The sequence below is a fragment of the Somniosus microcephalus genome, chromosome 8 (genome assembly GCF_052327205.1).
Source record: "Somniosus microcephalus isolate GS21.2 chromosome 8, FLI_Smic_1.0, whole genome shotgun sequence".
In the NCBI taxonomy this organism is placed as follows: Eukaryota; Metazoa; Chordata; class Chondrichthyes; order Squaliformes; family Somniosidae; genus Somniosus; species Somniosus microcephalus.
The window spans coordinates 10,615,052-10,640,516 of NC_140994.1; the positions used below are offsets into that span (position 1 = coordinate 10,615,052).

Here is a 25,465-nt window from a genome sequence, read left to right on the forward strand (position 1 = left end):
AAAGGTAATAAAACAATTAACTTGCTGTACAACTGATTTTTACCTTAAGTGGTGATTTAATGTTTCCCCTGCTTCCCCAGCAACACCTTGTACTTGTTGCATTGTCGAATTAAAAAAGAGAGAAAATCCCTTAAATAAGAGTATAGGAGACGAAGGGAGCCACCCAGCATTCATGTGGTTTCTCAGTAACAGCCTAATGTGAACTAGTAATAAAAAAAGGGTAAAGTACTTAAAGGGAAATAAAGCAATTCAAGACAGTCTTCGTGCTTACCCTTTGGCTAGAATAGCAGACGAGGAGCAGCCCAGGGACCTGCTCGAGGAAACACTGCTGGGACAAGGACTCCTCTTAGTCGACAGATCAAGCACGCCATCTGGAGAAAGAAACACAGATGTCAACACCCCCAGATTGATGGGGGGTGGGTGCACTTTTTTTTTAGAACTTCATACGTGTCTTTTTAAAATACGAAGAAAATGAAATTCGTCAGAGATTTTTAAAAAATCTAGCTCTTCAGTGCAATGAAACACCATCAACTGTGCAGCACAATTTCATAATGAGGTCATTATTGCTTTCTCAAGTCACAAACAAGCTAACCCCCTACAAGATCCACGATTTCAATGCTGGCAAGTTAAAAATAACCAAACACTGGAATGGATTGCTCCTGGGGTACAGTTGTTGCAGTTTGATTTTTTTCTGAACCAGCAGTGCCCGTCTCCCTGCCAATTTTTAGGAACCAGACCTGCTGAAAACACTCAAAATTGTCATCTAATTATATAATGGCACCTTCCATTTTCAACACCTCCCAATAAACATATTCAATAGTATCTGGAGATACAAGGGTACATTTTCCTTCCCCCAACTTGACTTCCAGTTCAATTGTACATCAATATTGTCACGGGTACCCATATTGCTTTAATTAGCTGAAACAGAATGGCTTAATCTATGGGTAGCACCATAACACTAATGCAACTTGGCTGGGATTCCAACTGGGAGTTTCAGAGAAAAACACACAGACATAGAGGGTGCATGGGGAAGAACTCACAGGGCACAAATACATTATTGGATTGTATAGGTCGGGCATCAGCAACAAATGGAGTGGCCAGAATTGGACAGTGCTCAAGGTGTGGTCTGACCAGAGCATTGTACAGTTTGAACATGACTTCCTTTGATTTGTACTCCACAATTTTGGCTATATAATTCAATATTCCATTGACGTTGTTGATGTTGCTCTGCATTGGCTGCACATCTGAAGCATCAAGTCTACTGAAAGCCCTAGACCTCTCTCAAATTCATCTTTAGCTATTTCAACACCATTCATGGAGTACTTCATCCATTTTTATTTCCTATGTAGGGTATTTTTCACTTGTCCATGAAAAATTCCATCAGCTATTGCTCTGCACCCTTATATATTTTGTCCAACTTCTGAGCTGGCTCCTCCCAATCCACTGTCCCTCCTAAATTGATAACAAATTTTATCAATCTGCATTGAGTTCCTGAATCCAGGTCATTGATATAAATTAGAAACAGCAGCAATCCCCAAACTGATCCCTGGGCACCCCACTAAGTACTTGACAAACTCCAACACAATTCCTCTAACAAGTATTTTCTGTTTTCTACCCAAGATTTATCCTGAAGCCCCACAATTTGAGTTTAACTAATCACCTTTTATTTTTTTAAATGGAGCTTTGTCAAATACTTTTTGGAATTCTAGGTACACCACAACATACGGCTTTCCATCGGACACTTCCTCAGAAAAATCAAGGAGGTTCGTCAGATAGGTCCTTCCCTTTTTTAATCCATAGCGGTTTCTATTTACTAAGTTTTTATTGAATAGATAATCCTCAATTTACTCATTCATCAATTCCATTATTTTACACAGGATAGTCGAAAGACAAATACTCTACAGTTGTCCATGTCGGTTGTCACCATTTTTGAAAACCGACATCACGCTAGCCTGTTTCTAATCTGCTGGTACTTCCTCAGCGTCCAGTGACTTCATCACAATGATGGTCCATGCCTCATCGCGCTCCTGCCTAGTCTCTCAATACTCTAGGATAAATATTATCTATCTCAGGGGACTTATTTATTTTGTGCCATTTTAGCTTGTCTTTTATGACAAAGTCATTAATTCTGCTTCAGTGATCTCTGCTTGGAAAGGGCATGTTGCTCATGTCTTCTTCTCTTGTGAATACTTGGGAGAGTGATCGCTCAGATTTTGTGGTCTTCCTTCGTTTCAAGCTGTTCATATCTTTCATGGTTCTTACCTCTTCTCTAACTGCCCTCTTACTGTTGACGCCTGCTGCCAGTATCCTAACTCACAGCAAGTTTAGTTCACCCATCGCCCCGTGCTCACTGACCTACATTGGCTCCCGGTCCGGCAACGCCCCGATTTTAGAATTCTCATCCATGTTTTCAAATCCCTCCATGGTATTGCCCTTGCCTATCTCTGTAATCTTCTCCAGCCCTACACCCCTCCGACATCGCTGCACTCCGCCAATTCTGGGATCTTGCGCATCCCCGACTTCCATCGCTCCACCATTAGTGGCCGTGCCTTCAGCTGTCTAGGCCCTAAGTTCTGGAATATCCTCCCTAAACCTCTCTACCCTCCTTTAAGATACTCCTTAAAACCTACCTCCATCTGCCCCAATATATCATGTGGTTTGGTGTCGAATTTTGTTTGATAACGCTCCTGTGAAGCAGCTTGTGACGTTTTACTACGTTAAAGGCGCTATATAAATGGAAGTAGTAGTTGTTACTGAAAGAATTTCTTACCATTAGGTTTAACCTCTGCAGCTATACTCTTTTCTGAATCTCTCTTTGTCCTTCTGATCGCTCTCAACATAGTAAGAGTTTCAGGCAGCAGAAAACTTTCAGCCCATCTAGCCCACCCATCCACAGTATTCCCTTGGTGCATTTCTAATAACTCTGAATCCCATTTGTTGACAAGAACCTGTCTAGTTCTTTCTTGAAATCCATTAAGGTTTCTTGGTCATAAAAACAGAAAATGCTGGAAATACTCAGCAGGTCAGGCAGCATTGTCAGACAAAAGGTCATCGACCTGAAATGTTAACTCTTTCTCTCTCCACAAATGCTGCCTGACCTGCTGAGTATTTCCAGCATTTTGTGTTTCTTTTTCAGATTTCCAGCATCCGCAGTATTTTGCTTTTGTATTAAGGTTCCTTGGCCCACTATCCATGCTGACAATATGTTCCACATACTTACCATCCTTTTAGTAAAATAATTTCAACCTTCATTTCCTATTTGTTGTCCTTAACTTGTAAATGTAGTGTATGTACCTTTAAGGGGAGAACTACTTTTTACAGCTCCTGTATACTGTAGTACCGGCAGTGGCCACACCTGTATATAACCCCGAGTAGGGATCTGTACAGTTAGTTTTAGAGTAACCCTCATCCAGTAAACACCTGTTGATTGTTCTCTACAGTCTCTTGTCTAGTTATTGAAGGACACACAACATCAAGATACACGGATTTAACAGTAAATATGGCACCTTGTCCTTAAATTCTGTACATGGCAGAAAAGCTTACTAGATCCAATTTGTTCAACCCTTTCATAATTTTAAGCACTACTAACATAGCCCCTCTCAGTCTTCTCTTTCGAGAGAGAAAAGGCGCAGGGTAGTCAATCTTTCCTCGTAAGTCATTGCCTTACATTCTGGCATCAAATCTGTAAGCCATTCTCGGTACCCCGCCCCCCCCACCCATTAACCGAATTTTTTGAAATAGGGAGACCAAATACTGCAGATGTAGAGCTTGGAATTATAAAGCTGTGAAACACTGTGGGACATCCTGAGGTCGTGAAAAGCACTATATCAATGCAAGTTCTTTCTTTCGATCTTACATACTTTCAAAAAAAGAATCAGGAGCTAATGATAATCACATTTCCGGAAATCTAGGAACTCCTCCCATCTAAATAAAATTCACATAGGTTGCCATAAAACTGCAGAAAAAAGTGTATTTGACTGCTTAGAATAAACACTATGTTTGTACTCCTAGGGATTGCTCTTATAGCTATCCATCCGTGGCACCAGGCACTCTGCTAGCCCTGGCAATGCTGTGTCAGTCATATATGGGTAGAGATTATTTTGAAAACACTGTTTAGGTTCATTAATTTATGCGAAAATTTTTAAAGTTTAATTTTGAAAAACATATAATCACTCCAGATCCAGACACCCAAGCTGTACTCACCAAAAATCTCTCTTACTCCAGGTAAACCTTTATCAGTCCAAAATGTAAAGAAAAACAAATCTACATAGAAATTGGTCATACAGATAGAAAATGGCAGAAATTCACAAGCGTGTCAGCATCTGAGTAAAGGCTAGTTAACACTGTAGACGGCATTTCACTCAAAACTTTTTCTCAGATGCTGATGTGCCAACTGTTTCATTTTCAGTATTTTTATTCCTTTTTCAAAATTTTCAGCATTTGCCATGTTTTACTTTACGTATGGATGAGAATGTACCCCATCAATTTGCACTTAGCATTTATTAAAACAATCTGGTGGACAGATTACATCCTTTCTTACACTGCTGGAGGACATTGAAAAGCTTCAATGTTGCAAACATAGCCTCAACTGGGAAAGCAGCACACAATGGCTCGAATTAATATACGGAGTGACTCCTGCCAACGAACCGGAAACTGTCAGAAGCGTTCTGCGCATTAATCTGGAAATTTTGATGATGTTTCTGCTTGGCCCGCTCCCTGTTCCCGACATTTCAGGCCCGCTCCCTGTTCCCGACATTTCAGGCCCGCTCCCTGTTCCCGACATTGCAGGCCCGCTCCGTTCCTGACATTTCAGTCTCGCTCGCTGTTCCCGACATTTCAGGCCCGCTCCCTGTTCCTGACATTACAGGCCCGCTCCCTGTTCCCGACATTACAGGCCCGCTCCCCGTTCCCGACATTTCAGGCCCGCTCCCTGTTCCCGACATTACAGGCCTGCTCCCTGTTCCCGACATTACAGGCCCGCTCCCCGTTCCCGACATTTCAGGCCCGCTCCCTGTTCCCGACATTACAGGCCCGCTCCCTGTTCCCGACATTTCAGGCCCGCTCCCCGTTCCTGACATTACAGGCCCGCTCCCTGTTCCCGACATTTCAGGCCCGCTCCCCGTTCCCGACATTACAGGCCCGCTCCCTGTTCCCGACATTACAGGCCCGCTCCCTGTTCCCGACATTTCAGGCCCGCTCCCCGTTCCCGACATTACAGGCCCGCTCCCTGTTCCCGACATTTCAGGCCCGCTCCCTGTTCCCGACATTACAGGCCCGCTCCCCGTTCCCGACATTTCAGGCCCGCTCCCTGTTCCCGACATTTCTGGCCCGCTCCCTGTTCCCGACATTACAGGCCCGCTCCCTGTTCCCGACATTACAGGCCTGCTCCCTGTTCCCGACATTACAGGCCCGCTCCCCGTTCCCGACATTTCAGGCCCGCTCCCTGTTCCCGACATTGCAGGCCCGCTCCGTTCCTGACATTTCAGTCTCGCTCCCTGTTCCCGACATTTCAGGTCCGCTCCCTGTTCCTGACATTTCAGGTCCGCTCCCTGTTCCTGACATTTCAGTCTCGCTCGCTGTTCCCGACATTTCAGGTCCGCTCCCTATTCCCGACATTTCAGCTCTGCTCCCTGTTCCCGACATTTCTCTGTTCGCCAGAAATGCATTAAACTCAAACCGAGCCTCCAAAACTTTCCCCAGGCGACATGGTGTCCACGTTATTTTATAAAGTTTCATCCCAATTAAAAAGTAAACAGAACCTATACAAAATAAGCACTTCTCATATGACTGACAGCCTCTTCACAGAGCAACGAACAGTCGCTGCAAACGGCTTCACAGCATATTTTCACCGAACAGTATAAAAATAAAAATCGGAACCACCAAAAAACACAGACTGCGCATGCGCAACTACTTCCGGTTCATTGGCAGCAGTAGTGTCCTTTTAATTAAGGCTTCAGGGACTAATTAATCCACTAGGGGACAGAAAGGATTAGTTGTAACAAAGTAGATGACACAAAACTTGGAAGTATAGTGAACAGTGAGGAAGATAGTGATAGACTTCAAGAGGAATAGACAGGCTGGTGGAATGGGCGGACACGTGGCAGATGAAATTTAACGCAGAAAAGTGCGAAGTGATACATTTTGGTAGGAAGAACGAGGAGAGGCAATATAAACTAAAGGGTACAATCCTAAAGGGGGTGCATGAACAGAGAGACCCGAGGGTGTATGTGCACAAATCATTGAAGGTGGCAGGGCAGGTTGAGAAAGCAGTTTTTTAAAAAAGCATACAGGATCCTGGGCTTCATAAATAGAGGCATAGAGTACAAAAACAAGGAAGTTATGATGAACCTTTATAAAACACTGGTCTGACCTCAACTGGAGTATTGTGTCCAATTCTGGGCACCGCACTTTAGGAAGGATGTGAAGGCCTTAGAGAGGGTGCAGAAAAGATTTACGAGAATGATTCCAGGGATGAGGGACTTCAGTTACGTGGCTAGACTAGAGAAGCTGGGGTTGTTCTCCTTAGAGCAGAGAAGGTTGAGAGGAGATTTGATGGAGGTGTTCAAAATCATAAGGGGTCTAGACAGAGTAGATAGAGAGAAACTGTTCCCATTGGTGGAGGGATCGAGAACCAGAGGACACAGATTTAAGCCGACATGAGGAAAAACTTTTTTACGCAGCGAGTGGTTAGGATCTGGTATGCACTGCCTGAAAGGGTGGTGGAGGCAGACTCAATCGTGGCTTTCAAAAGGGAATTGGATAAGTACCTGAAGGAAAATAAATTGCAGGGCTACGGGGAAAGGGACGAGCTGGAGTGCTCTTGCAGAGAGCCAGCACGGGCTCGAGGGGCCGAATGGCCTCCTTCTGTGCTGTAACCATTCACTGACTCTATGGAGATGTTTCTGTAATGAACAACTTGCATTTATATAGCCCCTTTAACACAATAAAAATGTTTTAAGGCACTGCACAGAAACGTGATCAGACAAGATATGACACCACAACATGTGGAGTCACCTAATGATGAAAGATTCGATTGGTCATCATATATTTTACATCAGAGAAAGGCACTTCTCTCCATTATTTGTTGTGTGTTCTTTGCAATTCTTAATACCCGCTGACAACAGCTTGTGAGCAAATCAGTCTGTTCTCTGTGGTTCTCATAGAATTCCACAAAGAACAAAAGTCCTGAATAGATGTCAAGTCTGCGCAACATTACTTGCAGCCCAAGCAGGTCCCTTTTACAAAACATTGCATAGTCTAGAACTGAATAGGAAGCTGGGATTTCTCGCTTCAAATATGCACCAGACATCTAGTTACTCCAACATAAGATCAATACTCCAAGATTAGACAACACACCTGAACAAGATTCAAGCTAGCCAACCAGGATATTTTCAGCTAACAGATTAGGTTTATTCTGGGCCTTAGTTCGTACACTGGAGGGACAAGAGTAGAACTAAAACAATCATATATTCAAGAGATGTTACTCCCCTGTAATAAAACAACAACTTGCATTTATATAGTTCCATTCTGTTCTCAGCCAATCTTCACACACACACACACACACATTTTACCAGGGGGCCACTGGACTGCAATCAGGAGCAAGATTCCTCTCCTTAACCCAGGGCCGCTAAACCCAATTGTAGTGTGCAAACTTTCACTCCAAACGCGATCAGCTAGATCAGCATAGACCGGGAATCAAACCTGGATCCTTTCGTGTCGTTTACTTACATGCTGCTTTCATTTCATAAATATTGGAAGTACTCCCTCGCACTTATCCTTTCCTTTAATTATAAGAGATATTGGTATATATTCTTGGGAGGACACAATAAAATACAAATACAAGCTAGAATTGGTCTTAAACCTTCTTAAACAACAACAACTTGCATTTATACAGCGCCTTCAATGTAGTAAAACATCCCAAGGCGCTTCACAGGAGCGATTATCAAACAGAATTTGACACCAAGCCACATAAGGAGATATTAGGGCAGATGACCAAAAGCTTGGTCAAAGAGGTCGGTTTTAACAAGCATCTGAAAGGAGAAGTGTGTTAGAGAGGCGGAGAGGTTTAGGGAGGGAATTCCAGAGCTCGGGGCCCAGGCAGCTGAAGGCACGGCCGCCAATGGTGGAGCGATTATAATCAGGGGTGCGCAAGAGGCCAGAATTTATGAGGAGGGAAGTTGCTATTGCCCATCCTCCTAGTTCCAGGATACGAGCAGCACTTTGGAAGGCAGGGAGGTTTAGGAGTAAAAGAAAAAACTAAAATACAGGAAACTCTCTTTTCACCGGCACCTAAATAACCGGAAATCTCTCTTAACCGGCAAAATTCAGGAGTAGGTTCAGGTAAGTTTTACTTCATATTAGTGGCCGTGTAACCGGGGTTCCTGGATCTGTGGCCATGCAACAGGGATGCCTGGATCTGTGGCCGTGTACGGGGCTCTCGTACCTTAGTAAGTATACCTCTCTGTAATCCAGACTTTTTGATCAACCGGCACCACGCCGGTCCCGGATAAAAAAGAGTTTCCTGTAGCAAAAAGTTATACATACAAATCCAAATATAGAACCTCACTACCATCTCTGATAAAAGCCCACTCAGGTTTTTTTTTTTTTAAACTGAGAGATCATATGAAATATTCCCTCATTGCAATACAAGAGACGAAGCTGCAGAACTCATGCAGCTCCCAAAAGCCAGCCTTCGAAGAGAAGCTTGAATGCATTTCCAATTGGAACACAAGCAGACCCTGGTTACAAATCAGACTAAAAATCACAATGTTGCATTGAAATATCCACCCACTCCCATTAGCTCAGAGGAAACCACTGTAAACAAAAGAAATCTACTACAGATACATAGAACTTGTACACTTACCTTGATTGTGCGATTCAGAGTTAGACTTTTTGACAGTTAGATCCAAAGGTCTATCTTGGTCAGCCATAAGAAGCTTGCTTAAAACAGGATTCAGAGCACTCGCACCGAGCACAGGCGTTTTAGATGCACTTGGGTCCTTAGTGCTGGTGAGTACAAGGGAGTCCTGAGAACTGCTAGTTTTTGAGGTATATTCAGCAGCAAACTGCCTGATCATTCGATGCATAATCTCACGAGCCACTAAAGGAATATTGGGGTCCGCAACCCACGGGCTGTCTGCAAAGGAGAGAAAAAAGTTACTATTGTCTCGGAAATCACAATTCTTTCCTCCCGAGGAATAGGGCTGACGATCCCTCTCCAAGATGTCTTGGAATCTACAGTATCCAGCATTTAATAAACAAGCTTATTGGAGATACCACTAGCTCACAATAAGTCTCTCAATTACCTGTCTCATTCCTCTTTATTTTTCCATATCCTAGTTTAACTTGATACAAGTATTATAGAATTAGCAGTTTTATCAGAGATTGGTGTCCAAGTAAGACTCCAAACCATTCGATAAACATCTTAAAAAGGATCTGTTCAAATAGTTGTTTGATTGGCAGCTTTTCTGAATATAACAGTTTTTTTAAACCAGTCACGTTTTGGACATATTTAATGTTTTATCTGTCTGAACCCCTCAAAGAGATAGTCAGAGCAATTGCTCCCATAGACAGGAAAAAGAGAAAGCAACTTCTACCTAGGAATATTGCTTATATCAAAATTTAGCACAGCAGTCACAAAGTATTTATTAAATTCTACTACAAGAAACTATCCAAGCATAATAACTACTGTAAAAATATATGTACCATTACTGCTACTATTTACATGTCCTTTTACTGCTTAATAAATTTACTTGGCAGTTGAAGCCCAAGTCAGAGTCTAGTGCGTGTTATTCTGCCACATTCCAAAGACAAGGTAAATCATGCAAGGAAATAGGTTTAAGAACATAAGAAAGAGGAGCAGGAGTAGGCCATTCAGCCCCTCGAGCCTGCTCCGCCATTCAATAAGATCATGGCTGATCTTCTACCTCATCTCCACTTTCCTGCACTATCCCCATATCCCTTGATTCCCTTACTATCCAAATATCTATCGATCTCAGCCTTAATATACTGAACGACTGAGCCTCCACAGCCCTCTGGGGTAGAGAATTCCAAAGATTCACCGCCCTCTGAGTGAAGAAATTTCTCCTCACTCAGTCCTAAATGGCCGACCCCTTATCCTGAGACTGTGACCCCTGGTTCTAGACTCTCCAGCCAGGGGAAACATCCTCCCTGCATCTACCCTGTAGAATTTGTACGTTTCAAAGAATTTTATATGTATCTGAAATGAAGCGAGAAAAAGGTTCGCTGTTCATTTCCTAAGCACACTACAAATTTACCTCGCTATCTGGGAAAGTAAAAATCACTGCCTCACATACCAAAATCAAAAATATCTAGAGTCAAAGAGAAAAAACCCCAGGAACAGAATTGTATTCAAGTGAAGCAAAAAGATAAATAGGGCTCGTTGCCATGGATTGTTAATCTAGGTCATCCTCTCCTGATAGAACACCTTCATCAAAATATAGACTATAATAAATCAGTAGTCACATATTTAATAGGAAGGTGGGCTTGGGCCACCTGTACGATAAACACTAAAAACAGCGACTACAGAGGGAGCAAATCGGAGTAAACCTCTATTGCCCTACCACTTACAGTCGTCCATGGTGGTGGACCAACCAGGCAACTAGCAGGAGCAGAGGTTCCACAAACATCTCAATTCTCAACTGTAGTGGAGCCCAGCAGGCGAGTACAAGAGACGAGGCAGAGTGCTTGCGAGCATCTACAGCCAAAAGTGCCAAGTGCACTATCTTATTCGGCCTCCTCCTAAGGTCCCCACCATCATACATGACTGCCAATTCGGTTCACTCCACATACCATTAAGAAGCTGAATGCATTAAATACAGTAAAGGCTATGAGCCTTGAATGCCTGTGCACCATGGCTAGTCACTCTCATCAAGCTGTTCTAGTGATACTGGCATATACCAGACAATTTGGACAATTGCCCAATTAAGTACAATCCACTAAAAATAGGAGAAATCTAACCTGGTAAATTACTGCCCTATCAGCATCCTCCTAGTCATCAGTAAAGCGATGGAAGGTGTCATCAATAGTGCATCAACCAACACCAAATCACTGATAACCTGCTCCCCAGTGCTCAGTTCAATTTCTGACAGAACCACTCAGTCCCGGACCTCAGCACAGCCTTGATCTAGACTTGGATGCGAGCTAAATGTCAAGGGAGAGAAACTGCCCTCAACATCAAGACAACATTTGACCAAATACGACACCAAGAAGCCCGAGCAAAACTGAAGTCAGTGAGGGTCAAAGGGAAAATTGACAGGTTCACAGAATCACAGAAACCCCACAGTGCAGATAGAGGCCATTTCGGCCCATCGAGCCTGCACCAACACATATCCCACCCGATCCCCGTAACCCCTACACCAACACATATCCCACCCTATCCCCGTAACCCCACGTATTTAATCCCCCTAACACTAAGGGTCAATTTATCATAGCCAATCAGCCTAACCCGCACATCTTTGGACTGTGGGAGGAAACCGGAGCACCCGGAGGAAACCCACGCAAACACGGGGAGAATGTGCAAACTCCACACAGACAGTCACCCGAGGCCGGATTCAAACCCGGGTCCCTGGCGCTGTGAGGCAACAGTGCTAACCACTATGCCACTGTGTTGCAGTGCAGCAACTCACCAGCACCTCCTCCTGCTACAACCTCAACCACGAGAATGACAAGAGCAGCAATGTCATGAGAACACCATTACCTACAATTCATGGACCATCCTGACTTAGACCATTCCTTCACTGTAGCTCGATCAATATCCTGGGACCCCCTACCCAGCTCCGTCACTACAAGAAATGCAGTGGTTCAGGGAAAAGGCCCACCTCCATCTTCTCCGGGCAACTAGATTGAGCATTAAGTGCAGCCTTGCCAGCATCGTCCACATTCAGAGAAAACATTTTAAATAAACAATATTGTCCTAGTATAAAATGTGATAAAGGCAGATACTGGTACACTATTGGTGTTTCTGGGTCACTGCCTTACTGCTCTGGATAATGCTCCAGAAATAGCAGTGACAGGCAGCATGGGAGTTGAGTCACCAACATTTTGGTCCCTCTCATGCTGCATCATAAAGTTCAGCCCCAACGTCATCGTGAATAGCAATGGAAAGATGTAGGCAGCAATTTCTGGTCATGTCGCTGCACAGAATTTCATAATATATGAGGAACCGTGTGAGTGAAGAAGTAGGTGCATTAGAAAACTCAACCATTAGATTTCTAGTGCGTGCTTGAAGCAATGGGGAAAAACTCAACAACTGAAAATACTTGCTTTGGATAAACTCCCAGAGTTTAACCTCTACCCCCAAAGGTTTTCCTTCTTCTCTTAAGCACCACTGAGTGACTAAAGTATGAAAAAAGTTAACTGATTAAAGTTGAATCATATAATTAAGGATAGTTTGCATTGTGAATACTCACCTCTGAGGGTCTATCAAACATTGTACCATCCACCTTAGTCACCACGATGATATAAACTAAAACTTCAATCCAAATCAGACATCAAAGAGCGCAAAGAACAACATTTCCCAACTGTTGCCTGGAGACTCTCTTTCCTTAAGGGTTCTTTACTTGGGCACCAAATGATTATTAAACTTAAGATTCAGACAATAATTTCCACACGATTCTCTGACTTGGAATAAAATAGGACTTCCCACAAGGCAAGCTTCAAAACCTGGTAAATCCAATTATTTTGTGGAGTCCTTAGCAAGTACGGAAATAATACAGCACGGAATGGAGCTTCAAAAGCAACCAATTCACCAGAAGCAAAATAGTTCCATAACAGCAGCTTCTCTAATGACTTACCTTTTCTCTGAAAGACAGCATTGAGAAATTCTTCTGCTTGTTTTTCTAAACGGTTAATTTTGGCCTGTTCCTGTCTTGACAATGCCTCTTCACCAACTTCTAATTCTGGTTGATCAAGAGCGACTAAATGTTCCTGTAGAGAAGCAAGCATGCAATTAGAACTATACTTGTAAAGGAAGAAGTTCGACTAAATTCACTAAACAAATACGACAAATGACCTGGTGTATAAGTAGCACCTTCATGCATGGTTTTAGTTCCTCTTTATTTAAAAAAAAAAGGAAGAATTTGTGCACCAATACAGCTTAGTGCTTTTACTGAAATGGCGACTGTAAAATTGAAGGGTGAATTGTACACCAGATTCTACTTTAAATGTTTTAAATAAACAGGAATATAAGTTGTCTATAGCAATTGTTACTGATAAGATCAGTTCATTCATATTAACAAGTAAAGAGATGCACACCGGAGACCAACAGGATATGATATTTATCTCACTCAGAAAATCTGATTGAAGTTGCGAGTGTGTTATTCAGTCAGGTCGAAGATCCTGATGGACTTTTTGTTTATTCAATCCATTAGATTTTTTCAATTCTCTCAAATTTGGGGTTAGGTTTATATGTTATATGGGAATGGTGTAGTGATAGTACAGTAACCTATGCAATGCTACAGTGATAATGCCACCCACTGATTGTCCCATGCTTGCAATTATCCTGTTGTCATGGCAGCACAGGGAGGAAGTGTTCTGCAACACACTAAGCTAGAGTGACATGAAAACCATTAGCATCGCTGGGTAGAAACAGAAAATGCTGGAAATACTCGGCAGGCCAGGCAGCATCATTTTCTGTTTACACTTAAGATTTCCAACAGCCGCAGTATTTTGCCTTTTGTATTAGCATCCCTGGGTACTTCGATATTGACGGCAAGTCTACAGTACTCCTGCAGCTGACAACTGATGATATAAAGCAGGCAAACCCTATACCTCAAAACGCTGGCTCCCTGCTGTTGTTGAAGAGTTCAGAGCGGAAGGTGGAGGTACTATTGTCACTAGCCCTCCAACAGGATACTGGCAGCATGCATGGTATAACCACAAATGTTGAATTTGTGTGGTTCATGCTCTGTACTTAATGATCGAACAGAGCCTGTTCATTCCGAAAGCTCAAATAGAGTCATTCACAATCTAAATAACCACTGAGCTCTTTTTTTGGTGAAGGAAATAGCCTGAAAATGCAAAACAATCATGCAAAATGTTTTTAGCTGACTCACTGTTCTTTGTAAAACCATTAAAAACATTTTTCCATTATGAACTATAATGTCTGTGCAGTCAGGAAATGATCTACTATAATGTCAGTGCAGTCAGGAAATTATCTACAAGCATCTAAGATTAATTTTCTTGTATTCAAAGAATTAATGATCTAAAATCCTGACTTTGAAAGAAATAACAGGTTAAAAACTGGAAGGTTTTTCAGTTCAGCTGTTCATTGGGTTCTGAGATTGAGGACACCCGAACATGAGGCCGATGCTGCATATATAATGTTTTAATTATAATTAACCAATACCAAAAGGCAGATGCAAGAGGAATCATACTGAATTTACTTAACCAGGATATTGTTTCACAAAAGAGTAAACTCTTACATTTTTTCACCAGAAAGTTAATGAAAAAGATAATGAGCCCATTATTGACTTTACTATTTTAGTTTGATGCAGAATTATTTTGTACTGCATACTTGTATTTAATTGTGAATCTATTTGTTGCTTTAGCCTGAGAAAACGACCTCCAATCCGTATGTAATGTCTGCCTAGTCAAAGAAAGTGTGTAGCATAGCATGAGGCTACATTTAATCCAGTCGGAGTCGGACTGCAAATAGGGTCATTATTCATCCTTGGAGTCACCCAACTCGATGAGGATTGACCATTGGGAAAAGTACAGCTTTTCAATCACAAGGCACAAGATTAGCTTAGCAAAATTGCTGTGAAAACAATGAAAGAAGAAACTATCCTATAAAAACCCTAAATTTCAACATGCACAAAAAAGGAGCCGGAGCATTCACCTCACCCAATTAGCCTTTCTCCACATAAAAGCTGAATTCCAGAGGTGAGGTGAGGTGAGAGTGACTGCCCTCGACATCAAGGCAGCATTTGACAGAGTGCAGCATCAAGGAGCCCTAGCAAAATTGAAGTCAATGGGAATCAGGGGAAAACTCTCCACTGACTGGAGTCATACCTAGCACAAAGGTATGTGGTTGTTGGAGGTCAATCAGCTCATCCCCAGGACATCGCGGCAGGAGTTCCTCAGGGCAGTGTCCGAGGCCCAACCATCTTCAGCTGCTTCATCAATGACCTTCGCTCCATCATAAGGTCAGAAGTGGGGATATTCACTGATGATTGCAGTGTTCAGTTCCATTCGCAACTTCTCATAATGTAGCAGTCCATGCCCACATGCAGCAAGACCTGGACAACATTTAGGCTTGGGCTGATAAGTGGCAGGTAACATTCGTGCCACACAAGCACCAGGCAATGACCATCTCCAACAAGCGAGAGTCTAACCACCTCCCCTTGACATTCAACGACATTATCATCGTCAAATCCCCCACCATCAACATCGTGCGGGGGGGGGGGGGGGCGGGGGGGTCACCATTGACCAGAAACTTAACTGGACCAGCTGCATAAATACTGTGGCTACATGAGGTCAGAGGCTGGGTATTCTGTGGTGAGTGTCTCACCTCCTGACTCCCCAAAGCCTTTCCACCATCTACAAGGCACAAGTCAAAGAGTGTGATGGAATACTATCCACTTGCCTGGACGAGTACAACACAAGAGGCTCAACACCATCCAGGACAAAGCAGCCTGCTTGATTAGCATCCCATCCACCACCTCAAACATTCACTCCCTCCACCACCGGCGCACCGTGGCTGCAGTGTGTACCATCTACAAGATGCACTGCAGCAACTCGCTACGGCTTCTTTGGCAGCACCTCCCAAACGCCCGCCCTCTACTGCCTAGAACAAGAGCAGCAGGCACATGGGAACACCACTGCCAGCAGGTTCGGCTCCAAGTCACACACCAGTCGGACTTGGAAATATATCACCATTACATCATCATCGCCGGGTCAAAATCCTGGAACTCCCTCCCTAACAGCATTGTGGGAGTACCTTCACCACACGGACTGCAGCGGTTCAAGGCGGCGGCTCACCACCACCTTCTCGAGGGCAATTTGCTGGCCTTCCCAGCGACGCCCACATTCCATGAAGGAATTTTAAAAATTCAAGCCTGAAAAGATAGTTTCAGCAGGCTATTCTGTCAGGCTGCATATAGTGACACCACTATTCCAGGCCACAATGGAGTTGATTGGATAATTCCCCCGTCAATCACGCCTGGAGACCGCACTGTTGCTGTTATGTGACTGGGATTGATTTTACACATATCATTTGTATTATGTAACTATCCTCCACTCACTGTATTTTGCTGGAGAAACAATCCTGCATTTATCTGGAGAAGTTGCTACAGTTTCGGTCACGAGTTCTGTTTGTTGCAGTTCTTAGAAACTCTGACTTTGTCTGCTTTGCTGTTTACGCCGAGTCCTGCTCCTCCTCCAACTCATTGGCTGACAGAGTGGTGTCAATAGACACTCCAATTCGGTCACAGTGCCTCAAAACTGAGCCATCACAATCCGCAGCCAATATCCACAAGTATTACTTCTGGAAATTAGTTTAGTCTCAGCCCTGCTTCATTTCAAATTTTATTCTAACTTTAGTTAGTCTTTTTATAAAGACTTTATCCAAATGTCAGATCAGTCTTCTGTTACTAAATTTTAAGGATACAGTAATTTAACTTTAGAAAAAAAGCTTTTGCTTTCCATATTTTAGTTCTAAACTTTTCAAAACATTATAGATATAGAAAGTATTAATTAACTGAGGGAGGGTACTGTGAAAGAGAGGAGAGGCTATTGACTAGAGATTAAATTAAAAATCAGAGAAAAAAAATCACTCAATTACTACAACTTCACAAGGATGCGGTGCAGAAGACAAAATTGAAACATGCAGCCTGCATACATGCTTAAGCTTAGCATGAAAAACCAAGGATGGCCTGTCTGTCAGCTTGTTTGGTTCCTTTTTCCCCACTATTACTAACAAAATCTGTGAAGGAGAGAGAATGGTATACCGTGCAGACTGGCAAATTAAAGATTCTTCTCTCTCCAAGTTTTTTTTAAACAACAGTTAAAAAAAGAAATAACAACAGAAGACGCTGGAAAAACTCAGCAGGCCAGGCAACATCCGTGGAGAGAGAAATAGAGTCAACGTTTCAGGTCGAAACCCTTCGTCAGGATATCTATACACACACACACACACTATAAAGTACTGAAAACTATCATTTATATTAAAATATACAATGTTTTTAAATAATCTCAAAAATGTACATAAATTAGTTCATCAACATTTGTAGGTCTACCATAGAAGCAGACCTGGAAACTACCTCATCGAAAAATGATGCTGATGTTTCTAGTTTTCTCATCAAACACCATTGGGAAGGCGGCAGCTTTATACCAGGATGGTACCACATAATAGACTTGCCAGCAAAGCTGAAGCCCATGGAATAAAAGGGACAGGAAACAGAGAGTAGTGGTGAACCGTTGTTTATCGGACTGGAGGAAGGTACACAGTGGTGTTCCCCAGGGGTTGGTATGAGGACTACTGCTTTTCTTGATATATATTAATGACTTGGACTTGGGTGTACAGGGCACAATTTAAAAATTTGCAGATGACACAAAACTTGGAGGTATATAGTGAACAGTGAGGAGGATAGTGATAGACTTCAAGAGGACACAGACAGGCTGGTGAAATGGGCAGATATGTGGCAGATGAAATTTAACGCAGAAAAGTGCAAAGTGATACCTTTTGGTAGGAAGAATGAGGAGAGACAATATAAAGTAAAGGGTACAATCCTAAAGGGGGTGCATGAACAGAGAGACCTGGGGGTATATGTGCACAAATCATTGAAGGTGGCAGGGCAGGTTGAAAAAGCGGGTAAAAAAGCTTACGGGATCCTGGGCTTCATAAATAGAGGCATAGAGTACAAAAGCAAGGAAGTTATGATGAACCTGTATAAAACACTGGTTTGGCCTCAGCTGGAGTATTGTGTCCAATTCTGGGCACTGCACTTTAGGAAGGATGTGAAGGCCTTAGAGAGGGTGCAGAAAAGATTTACGAGAATGATTCCAGGAATGAGGGACTTCAGTTACGTGGATAGACTGGAGAAGCTGGGGTTGTTCTCCTTAGAGCAAAGAAGCTTGAGAGGAGACCAGTGATTAGGATTTGGAATGCACTGCTTGAGAGGGTGGTGGAGGCACATTCAATCGTGGCTTTCAAAAAGGAATTGGATAATTACCTGAAGGAAAAAAATTTGGAGGGCTACGGGGAAAGGACAAGGGAGTGGGACGAGCTGAAGTGCTTTTGCAGAAATCTGGCATGGGCTCAACGGGCCGAATGGCCTCCTTCTGTGCTGTAACCATTCTATGATTCTATAAGGTAAACAAAAAAAAATTGTCCTCATAACAATGCTGGTCAAGTTAGGATATCCTGTCCATATGATGGGAAAGAAGGGTTTTGTAGATTTTTGTATCACTGTAGGTCTACAGTATCTAGTTTCAGGTAGTCAGGCAAAAGGAAAAACTGCAAATGTTGGAAAGCTAAAATTAAAAGATGATTTTGGAAATACTGTGCAGGGAGCTTGCTGTGCGCAAATTGGCTGCCGCGTTTCCTACATTACAACAGTGACTACACTTCAAAAAGTACTTCATTGGCTATAAAGCATTTTGGGAAGTCTGGTGGTCGTGAAAGGTGCAACATAAATGCAAGTCATTCTTTCTTTCAGAATCTGTAAACATAAGAGACAGGCTAGCGTTTGGGTGTAGAGGAAAAAAATACAGGAAACTCGATTTACCGGCACCTAAATAACCGGAAATCTCCGTTAACCGGCAAAATTCAGGAGTAGGTTCAGGTAAGTTTTACTTCATATTAGTGGCCGTTCCTGGATCTGTGGCCGTGTAACCGGGGTTCCTGCACCTGTTGCTAAGCAACAGGGACGCCTGGATCTTGTGGCCGGGGTTCCTGCACCTGTTGCTAAGCAACAGGGACGCCTGGATCTTGTGGCCGGGGTTCCTGCACCTGTTGCTAAGCAACAGGGACGCCTGGATCTTGTGGCCGGGGTTCCTGCACCTGTTGCTGAGCAACAGGGACGCCTGGATCTTGTGGCCGGGGTTCCTGCACCTGTTGCTGAGCAACAGGGACGCCTGGATCTTGTGGCCGGGGTTCCTGCACCTGTTGCTAAGCAACAGGGAAGCCTGGATTTGTTGCTGTGTACGGGGCTCTCGTACCTTTTACTATGCCTCTCTGTAATCCGGACTTTTTGATAAACCGGCACCACGCCGGTCCCGTCGGTGCTGGATAAAAAAATTGTTTCCTGTACTGTCTAAATTGTCACTGCAAACACGGACACTAAATGAGCAAATTAGGGACACTCGGTTAAAATTTCTTCACAATTGGGAAATCGCAAGTTACAAATAACAGATAATGGTAGCAATATGTTAAAAGCAATAAAAAGGTTAACCTGATCAACTATCACCAAGAAGGAAAGCAATGAGAAGTCAGAAAAGTCTGACAGTATCAATGATGACGTTTTGTTGCTGATTGCAGTTCAAAAGGAAATTCAACTGCAAATTCCTTATAATATCCAGCTTCTAGGCAGCAGGTCATACATGTGCAGTCAGGCACAAAGAGATCTACAAAATGTGCACAAATTCCAGTCTAGTAAAGCGAGTGAAGAAACCAATTGAAGCAACTGAAACTTTGACTTTGCCCGTCACATACAATGGAATAGCACCCACTATTTGATTTTTATATATGAAAAAAGAAATTACTCATTGATGATGGCATCAAAGGGGATTGGACAAAACTGGGCATTGTGGAGAGCCTTTTTAATCACCACACATGTGAAAACCCTCTTAGGAATAACTCATGTTGTCATTGATTGAGAAGCACTTCTGAAGGTTGTCCAGGAAGGTGGTACAAATCTGATGCTGACATCCTTTAAGTAGAAAAATGTTTCTGGGTTATCTGCACTTTAAGCCCATGTCTGTAATGTTACGGTGTGTTTATCAAGTTTCTCTATAAAAGTTTAAAGTACTTTGAATGAAATATTAGATTTTTCCTTCCAGGTTCTTTCCTATCCTTCATCTAAGATCTAATACTTTCCATTCAATTGCAATGTGGATCAGCAGCACAGCGTGAACTGATAGTACAGAGGTCCAATCTCCCACATCCCTGTTTTCAATCTCCCTTTGAGAGGGTTGGGTGGTAAGATGGATAGTCAGCAGCAATGTTCCCTTTAAGCTGCACAGCTCTAGGGACCTCCCACGCAGCCGGCTCTTCAATGCAGCTGTAGAAGCTACATCATTACATAAATTTAAAACAGAAATAGACAGTTTCCTAGAAGTAAAAGGGAATTAAGGGTTACGGGGAGCAGGCAGGAATTTGGACATGAGTCTAGGTTCGGATCGGTCATGGCCCTGTGGGTAGCGGAGTGGGCCCAGGGGCCGTGTAGCCTGATCCTGCTCCTATTTCGTGTGTCTAATTCTGTTAGATTCAGGAGATGGTTCTGTGATAGTGGATTGGCAGTTAGGATCAGATCAGCCATGATCTTATTGAATGGCGGAGCAGGCTCGAGGGGCCGATTGGCCTACTCCTGCTCCTATTTCTTATGTTATGTTCTTAAAACTGCACAGGCACAGTATTTTGAATGAGCCGCGCACCCAGAAAAAGAAGGAACATTGGTCAGCACCAGGCCATGCACCTCGTGACAACTGGTCAAGAGCAGCATGGGTGGTGGCCTGGCAGGGAGTAAGGGAAGAAAGAGTACATACCCTCAAAAAATATATAATTTGTACCAAAAAAAACGTGTTTTTTTTGCATTACTAGCTACATAACCTAACAGACGAAGCAGCATCTTTCTGACCTAAACCAAGTGTACCAACCAGTCGCTAAAATTAGATTGAAATTTTAATATTTCAAATTGCTTCTTACCTTCACTTTCTCTCTTCTCAAGCAACAGAAGAGACAGTTTTCATCAAATGACCAGTCAGAAACACCTGTAGGCTCACAATCTGTGGAATTCAAGAATAATTTTAGCCTAACACAAGATTGATTTTGTTGCTGTTTTTAGTCTTTTTTCCTCATCCTTCATTTGGGAGGGTGGATGATCTGCCAAATAGCATCCTTGAGAATGACAAATCATTCCACATTTCAGTCGACCAGAGGTACACTTGGCAGTACTCCTAAAATTCCTCCTCCCAGTGCAAAAGGAGCAAAACTAAGAAGTCAGCCTCTATATGCTACAAGTGAAATTTCCACACAGAACTCAGTGCTTAGAATAGAAACAAAACTGACTTAGCTATTTTTATGAGGGTATGAAAACGCTTTATTCTTCCCTTCTTCCTTTGCTTCTCATACAGGTATTGCCAAGCCAACACCCTTGTAGCGGAGAGGGCAGGTGCACAACCAGCTCCAAGCCCACTGTCAATGCAGTTCTTCATTCAGTAGGACACTTATGCAACGGTGGTCTAACAATAAATCTCACTAATTTCACCCCACCTCCCAAAGCACAAGATGCTGAATTAATACTAGGCACCGCACTACAACAATGCAGCCGAGAGAAGGTACTTACCAGAATGGACAGTAAATCAAACAAATCCCTGTAATTCTTAAATAGTACATGTTGATAGTCTAACAAGCCAGGTCACTCTGTCAAATATTTGTTTTAAATAGACAGGATGGACCTTACAATGGACATCAAAGTTACTGAGAGCACTAACTGTTTCACTGCAACACAGACTAGAAGGGTTCTAGGAGCTGAGCTTAACTTGTCGTGTTAAGCCCATTGACTGAAGTATATTATTTCTAGACTCACTGTTCAAAAAGTCAAGAGAAACTGGGTAGTGCAGTGGGTCAGACAATAATCCTTCACCTACAAAGGTGTCAAATCCACCCCAACATGAGGGGATTAAAGATTCCTTGGTCAGCTGGCTATAAGGGTCCTATGTAAAATGAGTCTCAATCCAGTTCTGAGTGGGTACGGCACACCATGAAACTGGCCTTAATTCAGCACCAATTGGCAATATCACAAAGAATTACAGGTGTGGGAAATGAAAAAAACATCAGTGTGCAGGAGGAGGTACTCCACTGAGTTTGAGCTGAAGCACATCGTTGGGGCAGAATAGTGGGAGCTTTATTCTGCATCTAACCAAGTTATTCTTGGCGTGGTCGTACTGGCCTGATGCTGGGCGCCCAGAATGGATTATGTTCCACCTCCAGCATTAACATTCTTCACAATTTAAAACATGGATCAAAATGATGTCATTGATGGAAATTATTATGGGTACATAATAATGCAAGGACTGGCTAATAACAGTCTACTGACAACAGAAGAGTAGCACATAAAAATCAAATTAGAAGTGCACAGGCAGCATTGTAAATCCAACTATGAATTAAGTAAGCAGACACATTTTTCAGCAGTAAAGGAGAAGTTAACTAGCAGGCAAGTGCTATATCACAGAACCACCTTTGCTGCATTTTTAAAAAGTAACATTTTTAAAATATCTATTTATATGGGGTTCCCTTAAGTGCCCTATTTTTATCCATTTGATGCTACAAAGATATGTTCAGCAATAACATAGGACAAAGGGATCCCTTTACAGTGTAGCCACTCGGTTTCATGATGCTTGTGTCTTCAGTCTTCATAAACAGATCTTTTTAAAAAAAAATACATAAACAACCAACTTGCGATCAGTCACTAAAGGATACTGAACTCAATCCACCAAGGATACCAACAGGATCAACTACAATGGGGATCCCTTTGCTCGACATCACTCCAGCACATCAAAACCAAATAGATAAATACATAGAACAGAGGCGCCCTATAAATACCTTTTACGTTGAAAAGAAATCATAGAGGTCGGCCTACAGCTAAGTTAGCTGCAGTTACCTTCATCTTCAGTAATTTAGGTTGAGAGATTTAATATTTTTCTTTCTTGCTCCATCATTCTCTTGTCAAAGTGATAGAAATAATCAGTAACCTATCTGCCCAAGATGAGCAAACGTCTTGTATTTCTAATCTCAGAACAAGTCAACAAAAATTTAAACAGAACTTTATCGCAACACAGTGACAGCACCAATTTGACAGTTTACAGCAATCCATTTACAGAAGAGCCACCATTACGTCGCTCCATCTTCCCGACAAGGCTTTTTGCGAGATGAACCTTACTGTACAGTCCACCTGCTTGTATTTCATATCCTTTTCTTGATTAATAAAACAACATAATATTTACTGTTATCTGCATTGCACTTGTCTTCATGCCTACACCTCGGGTATTGCTCAACCAAGGCTAAATGTTGGGGATTCTCATTACCCACCAATTCCCATTCTAGCGGATAACGGAGGTACACTGTGTCTGATCATTAGTCTAAAAAATATTCAGCATGGGTAGGATGACTTTCCTCTCTCTCCCTCTTCCAAAAATAGAATTCTGTGGAACAAAACATCAAAAATTTTCCACTATTTCCTGCATTTGTGCAAATATGTAAAACAAAACTGCGGTTTTCAGACGCTATTTTTGGGTGAGGTTATCAGAAATAAATAAAAGGTTTACCTTCAAATAGGCTGATATCTTTTAGAAGTCTAGGTCCAAACAGCCCTTCCAAAATGCTTTCAAACCCTTATGGAAAAACAATTACGACAATGTGAGTACAAACAGAATTGTCCTGGCAACAACATGCAGGAGCTGAAACAGTAGGCATTAATTTCACAATTATATATCTGCCAACTCGTGCTATATTTATTATTACAGGCATCGGACTGTGATTAATAGGGCTGCTCAGTATATTTATAGACATAAAAAATGTTGGCAATTTTAAAATGTCAGCATTAATATTTTTAAGAAACGCAATTCAGCTGGAGAGCAACTTAACAAAACAATCCTCGCTAACACCCTGTATATTAAAACGAAATGTCATCGTAGGGTAGACAGGACCCGTGATGTTTTATTTTAGATAACAACGTTTTACTCTGCATCTAACCAAGCTATGCTTGACCTGGTAGTGCTTGATGCAATCACTAGTTTATACCAGATGTGTACAAACATCTGTTTTCTCCAGCACGTATCCATCAACAACAGGACAACTGGAACTGACCAACCTTCTACGAAAAGAATCACCAATGGAACATCAGGTCTGGAATACTTTAAATAGTTCACAGAAATCACAGAAACCCCACAGTGCAGATAGAGGCCATTTCAGCCCATCGAGCCTGCACCGACACATATCCCACCCGATCCCCGTAACCCCTACACCAACACATATCCCACCCCATCCCCATAACCCCACGTATTTAATCCCCCTAACACTAAGGGTCAATTTATCATAGCCAATCAACCTAACCCGCACATCTTTGGACTGTGGGAGGAAACCGGAGCACCCGGAGTAAACCCACGCAAACACGGGGAGAATGTGCAAACTCCACACAGACATTTATGTCAAATTATGTCATTATAAATACATGTTTGGGCGAGGAAGATTTATGCATTTTGTGCACCGATCTTTTAAGCAGTACTGCACGATATTGGTTTTGACCGAGCCACCACAGGTCACCTTTCAGCTATTTGCATTGGTCATTGAAAAGTTCACAAGCCTGGACTAAACCAAACTTCCAAATACAGGAAGTTGCATGATGGTTTTATATGGGAGAATGGGAGAGAGAGAAAGAAAGAAATGTGGAAACAGGAGCATATTGTTACATTAAGAATGTGGAAAAGTACAGACAAAACGCCAGCATGGACTGGTTGGGCCGAATGGCCTGTTTCTGTGCCGTATATCCGGTGTAATCCTATGCAATGTAAAGCAAGCAATCGCTGGACCGCAACTGTCTATTCCCCCTATGGACAGTTACCTCCATGCATTTTTCCCAAACTCGGGTAATAAACAAATAGCATGTGGACATATATGCAGAACTTCCAATTAACACAGTTTCACACCACCAACCAAGACATTCAGGAATCCCACATAAATAGCCTAAATCCACCGATACTCCTTTGGATGCTGAGTCTGGCAAGGAGAACTTCTAAAATCTTTTTACAACAACATTTTTGTGCTTTTTGGTCTTATTTTCTTTATATATTTATTTGTTTATTTTCCATTACCTTTTCTTTACTTTTCCACTCATTTTATTTTTGTCAACAGTCGCAATTGCAACTTGATTAAACTGTTCTTTATAATGACTTTCCTTTATTTATTTATATTTTTTCTGTACTTGTGTTAATAAAAGGCATTTTTAAATATATAAAAATTATAATGAATCTATCCAAAGCCCTTGCTGTTCAGCAACATTCAGAGAGCAAGAGAGATATGGAGAAAGAAAATGTGAGCTCAAGAAGAGGTGTCTTCCAGGATTTACACTTTCATTTAGAAGATCTTTGCTGGCTTTGATTTCCATGTCATAACCAGTGGATAAGCCTGTTGCTGAAACTTACGACTACTGCACAATGAGTCTATGTGCACAATGTCTGACACTCCAGTATTTACTGTAGGCTGCAGTTGGTGTATGGGAGTTGT

At 42.4% G+C, this 25,465-nt stretch overlaps 1 protein-coding gene across 4 annotated transcripts in view; it reads right to left on the minus strand.

Annotated features, from left to right (window-relative positions):
- Nucleotides 1–25,465, minus strand: part of LOC147113307 (uncharacterized) — an 88,286-nt gene that overhangs the window by 54,922 nt on the left and 7,899 nt on the right. For 2 of the 4 annotated variants that reach the window (XM_085994226.1, XM_085994227.1), the window contains exons 2-5: nt 23,509–23,574; nt 12,816–12,948; nt 8,864–9,136; nt 272–371 (exon numbers count right to left, since the gene is read on the minus strand). In XM_085994226.1, coding sequence (XP_085850352.1) covers nt 272–371; nt 8,864–9,086 — 323 coding nt within the window. In that variant the 5' untranslated portion in view covers nt 9,087–9,136; nt 12,816–12,948; nt 23,509–23,574. Of the gene's footprint in view, nt 1–271; nt 372–8,863; nt 9,137–12,815; nt 12,949–20,887; nt 20,968–23,508; nt 23,575–25,465 lie in introns of those variants that run through there. The other 2 variants (XM_085994225.1, XM_085994231.1) reach the window with 2 other exon arrangements.